General features: G+C 38.3%; 2 protein-coding genes across 30 annotated transcripts in view; one reads left to right on the plus strand and one right to left on the minus strand.

Annotated features, from left to right (window-relative positions):
- CNOT2 (CCR4-NOT transcription complex subunit 2) overlaps positions 1 to 5,817 on the minus strand; it is a 120,551-nt gene extending 114,734 nt beyond the window's left edge. For 2 of the 6 annotated variants that reach the window (XM_064590890.1, XM_045872966.3), the window contains exon 1: positions 5,677 to 5,817. In XM_064590890.1, the coding sequence (XP_064446960.1) occupies positions 5,677 to 5,681 (5 nt within the window). In that variant the 5' untranslated portion in view covers positions 5,682 to 5,817. Of the gene's footprint in view, positions 1 to 2,034; positions 2,053 to 5,676 lie in introns of those variants that run through there. The other 4 variants (XM_064590891.1, XM_045872967.3, XM_064590889.1 and 1 more) reach the window with 3 other exon arrangements.
- LOC129045780 (uncharacterized) overlaps positions 5,671 to 18,613 on the plus strand; it is a 202,396-nt gene continuing 189,453 nt past the window's right edge. For 11 of the 24 annotated variants that reach the window (XR_010411440.1, XR_010411445.1, XR_010411443.1 and 8 more), the window contains exons 1-2: positions 5,755 to 5,811; positions 6,263 to 6,333. Coding sequence is in view for 3 of the 24 variants with exons in the window: in XM_054506922.2 (XP_054362897.1) it covers positions 5,708 to 5,847; positions 6,263 to 6,333 (211 nt within the window). In the remaining 21 variants the exon portion in view is untranslated. Of the gene's footprint in view, positions 5,848 to 6,262; positions 6,334 to 18,613 lie in introns of all 24 variants that reach the window. The other 13 variants (XR_010411444.1, XR_010411450.1, XR_010411446.1 and 10 more) reach the window with 4 other exon arrangements.

The raw sequence follows: 18,613 nt of genomic DNA on the forward strand, positions 1-18,613 counted from the left end.
AAGCCAGATGTTTCTCAGAATTGGAATTTTTCAGGTTTTAAGAAGATAAAATAGTGTAGGGCGCCTGGGTGGCTCAGTCGTTAAGCGTCTGCCTTCAGCTCAGGTCATGATCCCAGGTCCTGGGATCGATCCCCACATTGGGCTCCCTGCTCAGCAGGAAATCGGTTTCTCCCTGTCCCACTCCCCCTGCTTGCGTTCCTGCTTTCTCTCTCTCTAATAAATATATAAAACCTTCAAAAAAAAAAAAGTGTATATATCATTTATAACCTAGTGACTCCCAGAGTGGCCTAGGCAGCACCAATAATCAAATACATTAATATTTCTGCAGCAGAATGTTGGAAAATTAGATAGACCAATAAAGACTATGGTTAGGTTTACCAATTTCAGTTGGAATTAGCAACTATGCTTGCAAAAAAAAAAAAAAATCAGTTTCAGGGCTTTTTAGGTTTTAAACTACCAATAAAGATATATTAAGTCATCTTACCTAATTTTCATAAGAAGAATGGTATAACTGGAGAACTCCTGGGCACTCAACCATTAGTAAAAAGGTGAAGAAGAAAAAAAAATCTAACTTCAAAAGCCCAAATCTAATAGGAGCTCGTGATTAAGCAATGGCAAATATATATTACTGTGTAAATAAAAATACAGATCTTCCTCAACTTATGATGGGTTATATCCTGATAAACCTGCTGTAAATCGAAAATATCATTATGTTGAAAATGCATTTAATATTCCTAACCTACTGAACATCATAGCTTAGTCTAGCCTAAGTTAAATGTGCTCAGAACACTTACCTTAGCCTACAGCTGGACAAAATGGCACAAAGCCAATAATAAAGTATTGAAAATCTCATGTAATTTATTGAATATTACACCGAAAGTGAAAAACAGAATGGTTATATAAGGACAGAACAGTTTTAGAGGTGTATTGGTTGTTTACCCTTGTGACAGCATGGCTGACTGGGAGCTGTGAGTGGCTGCTTCTGCCCAGTATCATGGGTATGGTACAGCATATTGCTAGCCCAGGGAGGGAAAAAAATAAAAATTTGAAGTACAGTTTCTACTGAAGGAGTATCACTTTTGAACCATCATAATGTCAAAAAATCATAAAATTAACCATCATAAGTCTGGGACTGCCTGTACCAAATATCTCCTTCAACCAGTGACCTTAGCCATACGAAATACAGCAAGAAATACAGACTTAAAACACTCTGCCAGAGGCACTTTATTACTAATATCCTTCCCTTTCCTATACGTACTCTACATATATTTCTCTAAGAAGCTGTTTATCTAGCTTCCCTCAGGTAATTAATTAGATGCAAAACCATAAGAAAAAATTCAAGGGAGCAGAAGAATACAAGGTGGACCTTCTTCCCACCCCCTTTTCCAGTCTGTTGTTTCAGGTCTAGGGACTGGGAAACAGCACTCTGAAAGCATGGAGTCAAAAGACAATCTGGCACCAGTCCAGTTTACCGCGTATTTATTGATAACCTACTGAGTACTATGCACTATAGAAGGTACTAGAAATGTAACCATAAAAAAAAACAAAGCCCTACCTTTTAGGTAGGAAAGTACTTACAGTCCACTGGAGGTTATGGTAGATAGGGATGTACAGTAAATTACAATGCAGCGTGTTAGAAGTTTGAAGACTAAAAGCAGTACAACAGAAGGATTTGGGGACTCAGGAAAGGTTTCATTTAAAAAGTGACACCAGAGCAGAGTTTTGAAGAATAAGAAGTTTGTCAAACAACAGAGAAGTGGTAGTAAAAGTACTCCCACCTACCCACACAAAAACATATGAAAGAAAAAAAAAAAAGGAAAACTTTCAGGGTAGCAAATATGTCCAAAATATCTAGCTATATCTAAACAGACTTAGACTCCAAGTAAGCATATAGAAAATATTATAGTGTATCCAGAAAAGGGAAATTTTTTTCTCCTACATAACTTATTTTATATTTCCGTATTATATAAGCTATGAGATGTTACCAAAAAACAAACACTATAAACCATTTTATTATTTCATAATGGAACATACCTCCAAGTGATATGCCAAGAACAAGCTGTCAGAAAAACGTAATAGGGAATTCTTTTTCCAGGTCATCCCTAAAGTACAGACAAAGTAAATAAATGAACAAGCCATATCAGTATGGCCTGTCATAGAGAGGAGCTTTAAGAATTTAAAAGATGCCAAACAGAAAAACTAAAGCAACAGAAAAAATATACATAGTATTTAAATTGAAGATGGAAAGGGTCAATGAACAAAACCAAGATAAAGGTTACAATTTTAAAACCTGAAAACTCCAGGTGCCTGGGTGGCTCACTTGGTTAAGCGACTGCCATGGGCTCACGTCATGATCCTGGAGTCCCGGGATCAGGTCCCACATGGGGCTCCTTGCTCAGTGGGGAGTCTGCTTCTCCCTCTGACACTCCCCCCTCTCATGCTCTCTCAAATAAATAAAATCTTTAAAAATAAATAAAAAATAAAACCTGAAAACTCTAATGTCCATTCTGTTTCTTTTGAGAGACAGACTTTCTGTAACAGACATCAATTTTATAGCTCTTTCAAAATATCTAGTGAAAGTCACAACGTTAAGTATCACAGGTAGAAATTATCCTTAGTAAGGCAGAATGATCACCTGTATTATCAACCTGAATGATTCCTATCACAGCACTAGATCCCTTGATATCAATATTGTATGTAATTAGATTCAAAAATTACAGTGCAACTCAAATTAACTCTGTCTGTAAAACTGCCCTACCTGGTACCCTGGTTTCTTTTGCTTCTTTGTATTACAAAATCCACCAGAGGTCTAGGTAACAAACAAAATCTTACTTAGTAGTATCTTTTCCTAAGACTGTATCACTATTTGCATAAGCTGTCCTCACTGCCTATTCAAGTGAGCACATGGAAAGTTTGCTTTTAAATATGTAATAATAGAACAAATTTTGTACAGTTAAAAATTTCAACATAATTTAAAAATACTATTTATCAGTGCTTTTAAGGAGCAAAAACAAACTTATTTTTACTACTCTATTAATGTCTACTCATTATTTCATAGATATAGATGTGAAGCATGCCTCTCTACTTTTCTATAGTATCAGAAAATCTTATGAAGCAAATTTGTCACTGAACAGGGCAAAATTATAACTTCCCATGGGTTGTGAAAAATTCTCTAAGAGTCTTTTAAGATACAAATACCTTCAATAACATTATCTACCAAAGAGATAAGAACCAAAACAACTAGGTTAGAGGCACTTCTAATGAAATCTACTCATTAATCCGAAGTACTTATTTTCTTATGAACAAAGAGAAATTTCAGGTTATAACTAAGTTAAAGTATCTCTGAAAAATCAAAAAGTAAATTAAACATCCAAATCATTAAGTAAAAATATAGGTAATTATTTCTCTTGAGGAGGAATATCATTCTGAGTTTTATCTTCAAGATCAAGTACCTCTCAAACGAAGGGGATATAAATACACTCTTACATTTTGCCCTAATTTTTCCACCACATAAATTTACTTTAAAACGGAAGTATTACAGAAACTGAGAATTTTTTACAGGCTGTATTTGTTGCTTGGTTAAACATACAGGCAATTCTCATCCCCCAAGAGTATCGGATTAGTTTACAGATATCTTTGTACAGTATACTTAGAATAAAAGGGTTCTGCTTAGGATAATTTATTTTTATTGATGCAACATTAATTAGGACGCAAAAAGTATGAAAGTTTCTCAAATCCTGTCTAAATTATGAAGTATGCACAGAAGTCACTGCAATTCACTGCCCTTTAAAAAAATGAGAAAAGTACCTTTTTAAAATTAAATGAGACTCTTACAAAGTCAAGAAAGTGGAACAGTTTTGTCTTTTGTTACATATATAGTTATTTTTCCTTTAGATTTATTATCACAAAAGAGAAGTTCAACATACAAAGCTTACTAAAGATCCTGGCCCATTAAGCAGTATTTCAATGAAAATATCTGAATGAAGACATCTAATCATTTCAATGTAGACATTTTAACCATTTCAGTCCACTGTGATTCTGAATCAACCCTTTAAATCTGGGATGAAGTTATCTTCCAAAATTGCCAAAGATATGTGTTCACTGACGTTTAAGAAATAACTGCTGTCAAATATACTAAGTATTCCCAAACAATTCAACTTAAACCCAATAGGGTAAATAGATATTTTGAAATTTCTCCCCAACACCCCATACTTTATTCCCACTTATGTTATTTCAAAAGGCAAATCAAAAGTTACACTTAACGATTCTAGAGGTCTAGAAATTCCTAATACCAAGCATGACAGGAAATGTGTTCAACTTTGAACTCGAATAAATGCAAGTACAGCCTCCCTCGTGAACAGATTTTAACTCAGTACTTTCTACCATTTCTCCAAGAACGTAAAGGTTGATATCAATATACTTAATTATCAGAACAGGTCCAGAAGATTAAGAAAGGAGTGAAGATTCTTTGACCAAAAATTCTATAAAAATGAAAGAGAATGTGCTGCATTCGGTCTTCTGGATGTTGAAAAGTGAAGGCCTCTCCTAGGATTCAAAGGAAGTTGATGTTTAGGTTCCTTCCGAGAGGGTGGTACCCGTATGTAAGACTTTTGTGGTGGTTAATACCACATCCAGAGGGCCTGGGATAAATGCAAATTCTAAAACCTTGGAAGTGCTTTTATAAAAAAAAACTAGAATCCTCATTCGCTGAGAACTAACAGTTAACAAGAGTCAGAGGCTTTCTCTCCTAGATGGACAACAGCCTCAACTAAAAACTAGGAGGGCCTCCTTCAACCCCACTCATTTCTTCCGTAAAACTTTTAAGTTAGACCCAAGACAGCACAAGGTGGAGAGGCCCCGGCGGAAGTAGAAACCTAGGACTAGCAACTTCACAAACAGAAGCGTCTCGGGTTCCTCCGCCGCCCCAGGACTATCCCATCTCAGTCTCTATCACTCCACGCAAGCTTCACCCTCCGGGTGCGGTGGCAGAGAAAGCATTACAGTTGCACTCCTCATTCCACCAACCATACCCTTTGGTATCCTAGGGCCTGGGGGCTCCTGAGGCCCGTTAGCCAGTCCCGTGTCCCCCCCCACCCACCCCATCTATTACATACACACACACACACACACACACAAGTTGCAGGTGATGTGGGTGTACTGAGAAAATGTGAACAGCCAGAGACCGCGGCAGCTGCTGGGAACGCGGCAGCCCCGTCTAAAGCGGACCCGGGCTCCTCGGCCACCGCTGCTGCCGCCTTCTCTTCCCCAGGAAGCAGCGCGGCGGCGGCGGCGGCTCCTCCGCGCTGGCGGGAGCCCGGCGGAGCGGAGTCTAGAGGAAGCCTCAGCTCCCGCCGAAGGGACCAGGCCTAGGATCCAGGGTTGCCGCTGCAGCCACCCAAGTACAGCGACGCTTTACGTCCCGTCCACCACCCTCCCCATACACACCCCCTCCCTCCTCCACCGCCGCCACCCCCCCTCCCCGCCCGCTCCGCTCTCCCTCTCTCGATTGGAGCCGAGACAAAAGCAACGGGAAGCGGCGGGCCAGGACGCTGCCCGCGGACCCCGGGCGCGGCCGGACCGGCCCCGAGGCATTCCCCAGCCTTGAGGGGGCCCCGAATCCGCCGCCCCCGCCGCGCGCCCCGCTGCCAGACTTCCGAAAAATTGCCAAAAACTCACCGCATGAATTTTCTTGTCCCGCGGATCCAAGATGGCGACGTATCCACCGCGGAGGCTGCTGGGAGCAAGACCTTTACCCTCTGACCCTCGCCGTGACCCCCGTCGTTCCGGCTTCACTCAAGGCGGCGGCGGAAGGTGGGAGCGGCGATTGCGGACGGGACAGGGTTGGGGGTGGGTAGACCGCTTCCCGCGCGTTCAAGAAGGGGTGGGGAGAGGCGCTTCACTCCCTCACCTTTTTCGCCGCGGCTTCCAGCATGTCTCTCACCGACTTACCGGGAGGCGCGTAGCCTCTTCGCAGCCGTTATAACGAGCAGGGCCTCTGCGGCTGCTACAGTTCCCCTGGGGCTGGGTTGCTCTGCACTGAGCACGGGCCCTGGGTCCGTCGCGGGCCGCGGGGTCCAGGGGCGGGGAATGGTGAGGTGGCGTCGGCCCGCCCTCCCTGGGGACGCGGAGCGTGTTTGTGTTTGTGTTCGTGTCGGACACCACGCCCCTCCCACGTCCGCCTGGAAGGGCCCCCACACCCACCCCACCCCCGACTCCCACCACCTGAAGCAAAACTGATCGCTGTCCCCTTTTCCTCCCTCAGCCCGCGCAACCTCCGATGCTTGTGCACGCACTTCCAGGGACTGGCAGCATGTCACCATCACCTCCTGAGAAGTGAGTTCCCCTCTGCTGAAACCGTTGGTATTTTCTACTCACCACCCTTCCCTTTTTTTTTTTTTTTAATTTGGTGGGAGGGAGCTTATTGGGGAGCAAGTTTTTAAAGCACTATTGAATGAGCTTGCGCTAGCCGAGTTAAATTTATAGCACTTTCTCTCGCTCCTACTCCCCAGTCCCCACCTAAGCTTCAGTGACCAGCTGGGCTGTAAGCAAGACCCATTGAAATTATGGTGGCTTTGGTGGAAACTTCAGGAGAGTGAAGTCTCTGTTTTTCAGAAAAACAGTTGCCACTCAGAATTAAATTTATGTTCTTTGAAATAATCTCTCTTTATTCCTTTGTATATCGATAAACGCTTTCCTTTTTGTTACTATTCGACAGTTTTGGACTGAAGAGTCTCTGCATGTGTGTTTTGGAATTGTGTAGTTTCATAAAGTGAATTGTTATTTTTTTCTATTTGAATGATAGAACTTATGAATGTAAAAGTATAAGCCATTTGGAGTAAATAAAACTTCTACTTCCTTGGTGGTTTCTTTTATATAATCACTTTTTCCTTCCAAATAAAACTCATTGTAATCCAATTTAAAATTTATGATTGAAGGGCAGAGGGCATCTGTCAGTCTTAAGTGGCAAGAAAAATAAGCGTATTATAAAATGAAAGGTGACTTTGTTCTGTTTACGAAATGCAAGGTATTTTTACATATTAGTAAATGCTGTGTGAATTAATTCAAGCTCTGAATGGTGCTGATGTAGCCAGTAGAAAATATTTTGCCTGATTATTCATTTCATTAAACATTCTGCTTCACTGTTTTTCACTTCAGGAAAATTCAAGGAGGAACATCTCTTTATGTCCTTTCCTCCCCTACCCCTAACAGTTCCTTCCTGCCTCTTCAGCATTCTCTTCTACTCTGTAAGATGGTGTGTTAGAAGACTGAATATGCCTCTAAGTATTTGTAATCCAGCTTCATCCTGTTCTCACCCTTCTCATTGCTTCCTTTCTATTTCTGTCATGTACCAAGCTCTTTCCGGGCTATAGCAGAGACTGTTAGTTGTCCCTAAAATTTCTCCATTTTTTTAATACTAATAGACATGGACACATGGCTGTCCAGAATAAAGACTATTTTCCAGCCTCTCTGTAGCCATGTGGTAGTTCTGGCCAATGTGATATAAACAGATATGTCATGTGGCCCCCCTTTAATACCATCCTTAGAATACAATCGGTGCACACCTTCAGTCCTTTGTTTCTTTTCGTCTTAATATCCTGCATCCTGGAATATGGATGTGATAGCCTAGAACTCTGTCAGTTTGGGCTCTAAGCAAAATCAAAACCTGGGTCCTTGAGCCCCTTGTGGAGCACCATACCAGCCCTACACTCTATGTTCAAATTTTGATGTGAGGGAAAAATAAACTTCTATCTTATTAAAGCCACTCTTTAGGGTCTCTTGTTCTCAACTGAATTTAATCTGAACTGGTACTCCATCTCAGGACCTTTGCACTTGCTATTTTTTTTTCTGCCTGGGATATGCTTCTCTATGTCTATATGGCTAACTCATTCTCATCCTTCAGGTCTTAACTCAGAAATCATCTCTGACAGGCCTTCCCTGGCCACCATATTTAAAGTAGCTCCTTTTCCCATTTATTCTGTTTTTTAATAGCATTTGTAATTTATCACTATCTTTATTGTTTTTTATATGACTCCTTTCATCCTACTAAAAATTTAAGTTACATGAGAGCAGGGACTACGTTTGTTTTGCTCACTGCATTATTCACACATAGTAGACATTAGATAAGTCATGTTAAATGAATGAGACAGTGAATAAATAAAGCAATGAATGGATGAAGTAGATTCTTATCTAAGATTAGGTAATCTTTTTTTTTTCTTTTTAAATATCTTGAAAGGTTTCCTTCACATAATGTGTAAAATCCAAGCTAGGAAGCAGCTAGGAAAAATAGTGCTAAACTAATGGAATATGTTAGCTTCCAATCCTGGATAATAAAGATGTATACCTTTTTTTGGGAAATTGATAAGACTATTACACGAAAAACCGCTTAATTGGTTTGGCATACTTGGCAAATCAGAAGTCAATATCACATCTGGGGCAGAAATTTCCACTCTGTAGTGGTCTGATTTATTATGTAACTTACTGGACCTCAGATTCTTCATCTAAAATGTAGGTAAGAGGAGTGCCTGGGTGGCTTGGTTGGGCATCCCGTTCTTAATTTCGGCTCAGGTCATGATCTCAGGATTGTGAGATTGAGCCCTGTGTCAGGATCCATGCTCAGTGGGGAATCTGCTTGAATTTCTCTCCCTCTGCCCCTCCTCCCACTCACACACACTCTTTCTCTAGAATAAATAAATTGATCTTAAAAAAATAAAAATGTAGATACAAATCTTAGGCTTTGAATGGTAATATAAAAGTTTAATAGTCCGACTTATGAGTGACATGTGTTATACATTACTTTGGTCATCAGGTGTTATTTTAACAAGTGATTATGTCTTGATAATACTGGCAAGGATTTAGAGAAATAGTGCTTCTTAAATGTCTGAGAATATAAATCCCCACACTTCAAGAGTGCAGTTCGACAGTATGTATCAGAAGCCTGGAGCATGTGCATTTGACCCTGAAATTCCTCTTCTAGAAATGTATCATAAGGAAATAAGAATATATGTAACAATTTTATTTGCAAGAGTATTCATTATTACATTGTTTATGAGGGTATTGGTTAAATAAGTTAAGCTATATACATATAATGGAACAGTATTCAGCCATTAAAAATGATGTGGAGGAGGGGCACCAGGCTGGCTCAGTCCAGAGAGCATATGACTCTTGATCTCAGGGTCATGAGTTCGAACCCCGCATTGGATATAGAGATTACTGAAATAAAATTTCAAAAAAAATGTGGAGGAAATTTTATTGACATGCTATATTAAGTGTAAAGAGAAAATTTAAAATGTAGAGTTAACCCTTGAATAATTCAGTGGATGGGGCACCTAACCTCCCTCCCCTACGTAGTCAAAAACTAATAGCGTGCTATTGACTAGAAGCCTTACTGATGATATAAACAGTTAACACATATTTTGCATGTTATATGCTTTATGTATTGTATTATAACAAAGCAAGCTAGGGAAAAATACTAAGAAAATCATAAGGAAAATACATTTACGGTATTGTACTATATTTGTATAAGTGGACCCATGTAGTTCAAACCTGTGTTCTTCAAGGATCAACTGTAATTCCAGTTTTGTGAAAATTTGTAAGTCTCCCAAAGATCTAACATGATATGCACAAAGGGTTATTCAGCCTTGCAGAAGTATTTTTATTTACAGCTATTTTTATTTCATTATTTCTATTTAATAGTTTTTTAATTTCCATAGAATAAAAATTGTGTATAATACTAATTAAAAGGCTACTTCTCTTTTTATAGAAACAAGTGGATAATTTGGGGCAATAGTACGACATACTCATTTGCCAAGCTTAATGTCTTTTATTCTTTCTTCTGCCCTATGCCCCACAAATAATTACCAATTCTTGTGTATATTACCTTCTAATTAAAACATAGTAATAGCAGCAACAGATGTAGCAGACACTTAAGATTCATAACATGCCAGGCACTCTTGTAAGCATTTTACCTATATTAACTCCTGAAATCCTTGCAACTACTTTATGTGCTAGAAACTGCTAAAATCTGTAGTACAGACTAAATTCTGTGTTAGATCAGAAAAAAAAAAAGAGGGGGCGCCTGGGTGGCTCAGATGGTTAAGCGTCTGCCTTCAGCTCAGGTCATGATCCCAGGGTCCTGGAATCGAGTCCCTCATCGGGCTCCCTGCGCAGTGGGGAGCCTGCTTCTCCCTCTTTCTCTCTCTCTGTCTCTTATGAATAACTAAATAAAATCTTTAAAAAAAAAAAGAGGACTGATGCATCAGGGATAATTTCACCAAGTGGCTGTTTAAATTCCATGTTGAATGACTGGTTAGATGTGGATGAAAGGAAGGGACGTTTTCAGTGAGGGGAATAACATGAGCAAAGGCAGATTGTATTTCCTAGGGCCGCCATACAAAGTACCACAGACTGGGTGACTTTTTTTTTTTTTTTTAAGATTTTATTTATTTATTTGACAGAGAGAGACACAGCGAGAGAGGGAACACAAGCAGAGGGAGTGGGAGAGGGAGAAGCAGGCCTCCCGCAGAGCAGGGAGCCCGATGTAGGGCTCGATCCCAGGACCCCGGGATCATGACCTGAGCCAAAGGCAGATGCTTAACAACTGAGCCACCCAGGCGTCCCCCACAGACTGGGTGTATTAAACAACAAATTCATTTCCTCACAGTTGTGGAGGCTAGAAGTCTGAGACACAGTTGCTTTCTCCCCAGGGGCCTCTGTGCTTGGCTTGTAGATGGCTCTGTTCATAAGCTTACATGGTATTCTCCCTGTATGTGAGTTTGTTTCTAGCTTTCCCCTTCTTATAAGAACAGCAGTCATATTGGCTTAGGGCATACTCATATGACTTCATTTAACATTAATTATCTTTTTAAAGCTCCTGTCTTCAAATACAATCACGTTCTGAGGTAGTGCAAATTAGTACCTCATAAATTCGGGGGGAACACAACCCAATTCGGGCCAGCTCAGAAGCAGAAATGAGCATGGGCCAGGAACTAGAACCAGACTAAGAGAAGCAGAAGGAGGCTAGTGGAATTTATGTAGAATATGGTGGCAGATTTTGGAGTGTTTTAAAATGCAGAATGTAGAAATGTTGATAGTTGGCTTTTAATAAGTCACTGCTAATCAATCCATTCCCAAGGTTTAGTTAGCACCACAAAGGAAAAAAATAAATAAATAAGGGCCCCTGGGTGGTGCAGTCGGTTGGGCATCTGACTCTTGGTTTCAGCTCAGGTCGTGATCTCAGGGTCATAGGATCGTGGAATCCAGCCCCACGCTGGGCTCCATGCTCAATGCAGAGTCTGCTTAGTTTCTCTCTCTGCCCCTCCCCACTGTGTTTACAAGCAGGTGCGTGCGCTCTCTCTCCCTCTCTCAAAATTTTTTTTTAAGTCAAATAGAATCATTTGTAGTATATCTTATATCATACCCACTTTTATCACCTAACACCACCACTGTCATCTTGCAAAGATAATTACTTTAAATGATCTATGAATCAAAAAAAATATCTATGAATCATCTCTAAATTAACATGACGTAGGGGTGCCTGGGTGGCTCAGTCAGTTAAGCATCTGCCTTTGGCTCAGGTCATGATTGATCCCAGGGTCCTGGAGTCTAACCTCGAGTTGGGCTCCCTCTTCAGCAAGGAGCCTGCTTTTCTGTCTCCCTCTGCCCGCTGTTCCCCCTGCTTGTGCTCTCCCACTTTCTGTCCCTCTCTGTCAAATAAAGAAAATCTTTAAAAAAATGTGATGTAATTTTTTCCCATTCAAATCACTTTTATACAATAAAAGTTTTTTCCACATCGTGCAAAAGAATCAACAAAATACTTTTTATTTTGCTTACTCAACTACACGAACTGTTGAATGTTTAAATGCTGTTTTTTTTAATAATGCCAATTACTCTGTATGAATTATAAAGTATCTTTCACTTAAAGTAAAATAACTCCCCCAAAAGTTTCAAGATTCAATGAGTATGTAATAGTAAATCAATTTAAAACACATGTAATCAGCCAGTACATTTTTTCTGGCAATGAAAAATTAACTGAAATCTGTTTAAAAGAGAAACAGGGATTAAGTACTGAAATGATAGTGGGAGTGAAATTAATGTATATATACACAATAGGTTGATGAAAGAATTATCTGTGCTTTTTAAATAGTGATGCATTTAGTGATAGTCATTCAAATGCTGAATGTTAACCTGTTTTGTAACTGAGGAACTTAAAGTGAAAATACATTCAGTATAAAAGAAAATGAAGATTATGAAGACAATGAAACAATAAAGATTATGAAATATATAGATCCCAGGAAAACCTTGGTCCTGGTAGAAGCGATCTAAACTGCTCCCTCCCCCACTTCAACTGATTCCATCCTATTCAGTCCTCTTGCTCTCAGGAACTGTTTCATGTTTAACCTAAAATTTTTACATTGCTTTTTTGTTTTTGGATTTTATTTTTATCCCTTGAAACTTCCCACATTGCAAATTGTTCATGGATGAAATATAGAGCTTAGCAGATTTCTTTTTCTACAAAACTATGGTATAAACTTGCTCAATTTTCCATCTGATCGCTAATAAATGTTATACCACGGAATTTGTAAAAGAAATCCCTTAAGGACTAAATGTGTAGAGCATGCTGCAAAGTCCAAGAAGTAAACAAAAAATGAGTATGTAAACCTACATCTGGACCACCACAGTACTGAGTCCTGACAAAATCATAACACGGGAAAAATTTTTTTAGAGAGGTGTGGTTCAGGGGCATCTGGCCCTCTCAGTCAGCGGAGCATGTGACACTTGATCTCCAGGTTGTAAGTTCAAGCCCCATGTTGGGTGTAGAGATTACTCAAAAAATTAAATTAAAAAAAACCACAGTTCAGTCCTGAAAGGGTTAAGTAGAAACCTTAATATATTATTGTTTCTAATCATCCGTCACACATTACAGTGCTTGAAAACAAAAGTCTGGCACAAAAAATTATACACATTCAGTGTACATCAGAAACAGTAGTTTTTGAAATCAAAAGTAAGTAACCTGGTTAATAATTGAGAAACATATTGTTTCATAAAGGAACTCTTTGTCAGTTACCTGGATAAACATGAATAGTTAATTTAGTTCTCAAAAACTGCATTGGAAATTTTCTGTGAGTACCCATGATACCAGTTACATTTAAAGATTTATTTATTTTAGAGAGAGAGAGAACGAGCAGGAGGGGCAGGGGGAGAGGGAGAGAGAATCTTAAGCAGACTGCCTGCTGAGCGCAGACCCCGATGCCAGACCTCATATCATGACCCTGAGATCATGACCTGAGCCAAAACCCAAAAGTCAGTTGCTCAACCGACTGGGCCACCCAGGTGCCCCAAACCAGTTTCATTTAAACAAAATGGTTGTCACAAGTCTGTTAAGTAAGAGAAACAAATATTTCACTAATTAATACATACACCAGGATGCCTTAAGTTGCCAAGGTTTAGGAAAACTCAGCAACAAGTTAAATATACTTGTGTTCAACTCTGAAACCTTTCAAAATATGCAGGGAATAAAGCCTTTAGCTCACCTTCCCAGTCTGTGACAAATTCAGTAGAACTAATGAAAACTGTCATTGGATCATCAACTCGGCTTCTATGCATATTTTTAAAATTGCATAAAATAATAAGAGCATAAGATCTAAAAATCTAAAAAGAAAAAAATAGAACAGGGGTGCCCGAGTGACTCAGTTAAGAATCTGCCTTTGGCTCAGGTCATGATCTCAGGGTCCTGGGATCGAACCCCAGGTCGGGCTCCTCACTCAGCGAGGAGTCTGCTTCTCTCTCTGCCCCTCCCCCTCGCTCGTGTGTTCTCCCTCTCTCAAATAAATAAATAAAATCTTTCAATAAAAAAAATTAGAACATACTGTACTTGAAGCATTCACCATTCTAAAATGAGTCATTGTGAGGGGTGCCTGGATGGCTCAGTTAAGCATCTGACTCTTGGTTAAGCACCGGACTCTTGGTTTCCACTCAGGTCATGGTCTCAGGGTCATGAGATAGAGCCCCACGTGGGGTTCTGCGATCAGTGCAGAGTCTCTTTGTCCTTCTCCCATCCCCTCTGTCCCTCTCCCATGTGTGCACACATGCACATGCATGCTCTCTCAAATCTTTAAAATGAGTCATTGTGATGATGAATGACCAGCATCTCTAATAATGCCATAATTTGGGGAGGGGGATATGTTCCATTGTACGTATTCTTTTTAAGATCACTTTTTTTTTTAAAGATTTTATTTATTTATTTGACAGAGAGAGACACAGCGAGAGAGGGAACACAAGCAGGGGGAGTGGGAGAGGGAGAAGCAGGCTTCCCGCCAAGCAGGGAGCCCGATGCGGGGCTCGATCCCAGGACCCTGGGATCATGACCTGAGCCGAAGGCAGACGCTTAACGACTGAGCCACCCAGGCGCCCCTTAAGGTCACTTTTTAAGGGACTCTACTGTTCAGTTATAAAAACATTTTATTCTACTTGAGAATCAAACTTAAGCATTTTGTGAAACCTCCTTATGATGTCTACAGTGACTATCTCAAACACAAAAAAATTTATCTTCAACCTGTTACCTATACATTTCATGGAATATTTGACACTTAAAAATACCAAAATGACAATGAAATTAAAGGAATTTGGACAGTCCCTTAGGGTTTATTATATAAGAATTTCTCCTATAATTGCGTTTCCAAAGTTTTGCATTATTTTCATGGCACTTTCTGAACTCCATAGATTTTCTGTATCCTTGTAGAATTGTTTTCCAGATATAAACATAAAAGGATGCTTTTAATATGACCAGTTTTGAGGATAATAGAATGAATGCTTTCTCATCTGAATATATTGTTCTGTTCTGACATGGTATCCGTTTATTATTCATTATTCAAATGTGATTGGATCTCAGTTATGTGCCACACATGTTTTATTGTCATGTAATTCTCAAACTATGTGATATAGGTATAATAGTATAATTTCCTCCATTTTCTTGGATGCCACATGTATATAGCAGATCTCTAATTTAAATATGTGACCATATTTTGCTCTTCAAATATCCTTATCCTTATATTGAATTACTATTTTTATTCATCACCTTTGGAATGGATCACAGCAATGTTAAAGCTGCTTAGTATTTTGACCCAAACATTAAAGATGTTATTACCCTCCCATGCTTTTGTGGATCACTATCTGTAAAAATAGCCTAAAAGGAAAACCAAATAAATAAGATAACCAGTGAGAAGAATATAAGATTTTAGAAACTAGAAAGTAGCTGCAACAAACCAGTCAGCACAAGAAAACCTCAAACAGCAATTAGAGATAAAGTAGGAGGTCAGTATTGGCCTGATAATAATTACAGCTACCACTTAATTTGGCATCTACTAAACTGAAACCATCATAATTACATTATTTCACTAAGCTGCATAACATGAGATGGGTAGTATTCACACTGCACAGATGAGGAAATGGAGGCTCTAAGAAAGGTTGCCTTCAATTATACAGATTATTTCCACCTTCACAGGCTTCACAGCCTGTTCTCTCTTTTTAAAAAAATGTAGTTTGTAATATTGTGTATTTTATATTATATATATGTGTATATATAAAATATATAATAAATACATATAAATAATATATAATAAAAAATATATATATATTTTGGTGGGGAAAGAGCCCATAGATTTCATAAGATTCTCTAAGTGCCCCCTAGTGAAAAAGTCTTAAGAACCACTAAAATTCACTGTTGGGTAGGCACCTAAGCGACTCAGTCATTTGAGCCTCTGACTCTTGATTGCAGCTCTGACTCTTGATCTCTTGAGATCAAGACCCACACTGGGCTCCACACTGAGCCAGATAGATAGATAGATAGATAGATAGATAGATAGATAGATAGATGGATGATAAATAGATGATTGATAGATACATAGATGATAGATAGATAGATAGATAGATAGATAGATAGATAGATAGATAGATAGATAGATAGATAAAACCACTTCTAAACTAAAGTCGGACTTTAAAAAAAACCTGACTGGGTTCAGTGCATTTATTATGAGAAAGAAACTCTTAAGATATCTTGGCTGAATCAGTCAAATGAATAAATATAGAGAACCTACATAGATAATTAAAATTCTGGTTCAACTAACAATTATTGAGTTCCTATTATGCACCAGCCATACAGATTATATAGTACAGTTGCTCAATCTTGAATAATAAAGGAACACCATATAAGAATTTTTGTGTATTCCTAATATGATAAATTATTTTTATTATAAAGTTATCCCAATATGTGCTATGTGAACATAGAAAACTTGGTGTAAATCTGTGCTGATAGCTCTTTTTTAACTATTAAACTAGAAATAATAGAAATTAAGCTAAAATATTTGAAATTAATAACATTAATTTTAATGTAACAAAGAAAAAAACAATATTGTTTTGCTGAGCCTAAATCATCATTGGACATCATTAGAAATTAATACAGCACACATTTGTTTTAATTTGGAATATCTGTATTACTATATGATAATTCAAGTTTCCCACCAGTTTTCTCTGTTAAAATTTTTTTTAAAAATCTTTGTTTCAGAACCAAGCAGTCTCAATATTTGACCTTTACCTGGCATGTATGCATCATTCATTTGTTTGTTTTTATTCTTTATTATATCCCAGAGCAATTTAAGTTTTATAGCTTGGCTCTAACTCAGTTATAAACACAGAAACCTGGCATTCAAATCATGTGAAAGTATGTATTTATATAATGGTCTTCCCTGTGATCCAAAGTATAGTTACATTTTGAAGTTATTTTTGAAATAAGATTTCAAAACTAAAGGTTTTTGATGAGAAATCACAAATATTCAAAAATATATTACTGAATCACTGGAAATTTGAGAAGCAAAGGTTAAGAGCTTGGGGTTTTAGAATAGTTCAGAGCTGGAATTTTATCCAACTATATAGCTACTCTATATGAAGTAACTAGAACTTATAATCAGTCAATTAAGGTGTTTTTAGAAGACTGCTAGGGAGGAGGGTGCCTGGCTCGGTCAGTTGGTAGAGCATGCGACTCTTGATCTCCAGGTTGTGAGTTTGCCCATGTTGGTCGGAGAGATTACTTAAAAATAAATAAAATAAAAGACTGCCTAGAATAGAGGCATACACCGTATGTCATAAAACACTTGTATTTCATCGGTGTAAGTAAGTTTAGTGCCTATTAGCTTCTAGATTTTAAAAGTTGTGCTATCTGCTAAACCTTTGACTGGTAATAGTGGTGATCTTGGAAAAATATTATCTCCATACCTTCTCTTTTCCTTTTAATGAAACAGCCTACAATTAGCAAATCAGTCTTCATAAGCATAACCCACATAGTGGGCATAGAACAGTTAAATGGCAAAACCCAGAGAAACAGCCAATTATTCACTTACGCAGCCAAATATTCACTTACAAGTTCAGCTGCTGCTACTGAGGAGATATTTGTTAGTGTAGCATAAAAAGAAATCATAACACATAAGACTTCTAAATAGGAGGGAAGACCTTTTCTGGTAGCCTCATCCCAAAAGCTAGTTTTTCCTGCTAAAAGCCAAGGAATCTTTCTTTCTTTCTTTCTTTCTTTCTTTCTTTCTTTCTTTCTTTCTTTCTTTCTTTCTTTCTTTCTTTCTTTCTTTCTTTTTCTTTCTTTCTTTCTTTCTTCTCTTTCTTTCTCTTTCTTTCTCTTTCTCTTCTTTCTTTCTCTTTCTTTCAACTCTTACTATAGTCGCAGAGGAAGGAGAAAGCCTCTATTTTGAATGAACCAACAGCAGACATACTTATTATACTTCTTTAAGTTGAAGAACTTGCATAGATCTATGTAGTTCCTTGTGGACACAAAAATTACAAAGAGGAAAAAGAGAGGGAGGGAGGATCCAAACTGGGTTCCTCTGACTATTTTCATGAGATACTGGTAAGTACTCTGTGAAAAAAAGGATCCCACTGTAAATTAAGCATAGGGAATGTTGAGTTAAACCAAGTAAAAGAAGTTTCATTATTGCAACATTTGCTGGAATTTTTAATATGCTAATACGTGTGTCTCAAAGTGCCTTAGTTGATTTTAAGACTTCATGCTTCACAAAACCATGAACTATCTAACTACATTTAAGAAAATACTTGAATGGCTTGAATTTGGATTCCTGTAGACAGAGATTGAGGATTCTCCACCATCAACTTTGTTATAAGGAACTGGCATGGGATGTGAACTGGATATCACTGTTGTTTTGAAGAGGACCAAATAAGAACTATTTCTCTTACCACTTAAGTCTAAGGTTTACCAATAAATATTAAACAAGGACTGGCTGACATTTAATATCACAACAATACTATAGTTATAGCTGAATATTTTTATAGATCCATTACAACAATGTTCCACATTTCAAGTTAAAATAACTTTAAAAAAAAACCCCACAGCATTAACTGGGTGTCACAACCAGCCCTATCACCACTACCACCACTACCACTCCTATCCACTCTTAGTCAAAAAACAAAAAAAGAGAGAGAGAGATAAAAAGGAGAACTGTTGGAGAAAGCAGTGTTTAGGAACAAGCTGTTCCCAATATGTAGTTGGCATGAAGAGTGCTTGAAGAGAGTCACTTCTAAAGATTGGTTTTCTAAAACA

Source organism: Mirounga angustirostris, unplaced genomic scaffold, assembly GCF_029215605.1.
Source record: "Mirounga angustirostris isolate CCGP_5_RB_7025 unplaced genomic scaffold, mMirAng1.0.hap1 SCAF_5, whole genome shotgun sequence".
Taxonomy (NCBI): Eukaryota; Metazoa; Chordata; class Mammalia; order Carnivora; family Phocidae; genus Mirounga; species Mirounga angustirostris.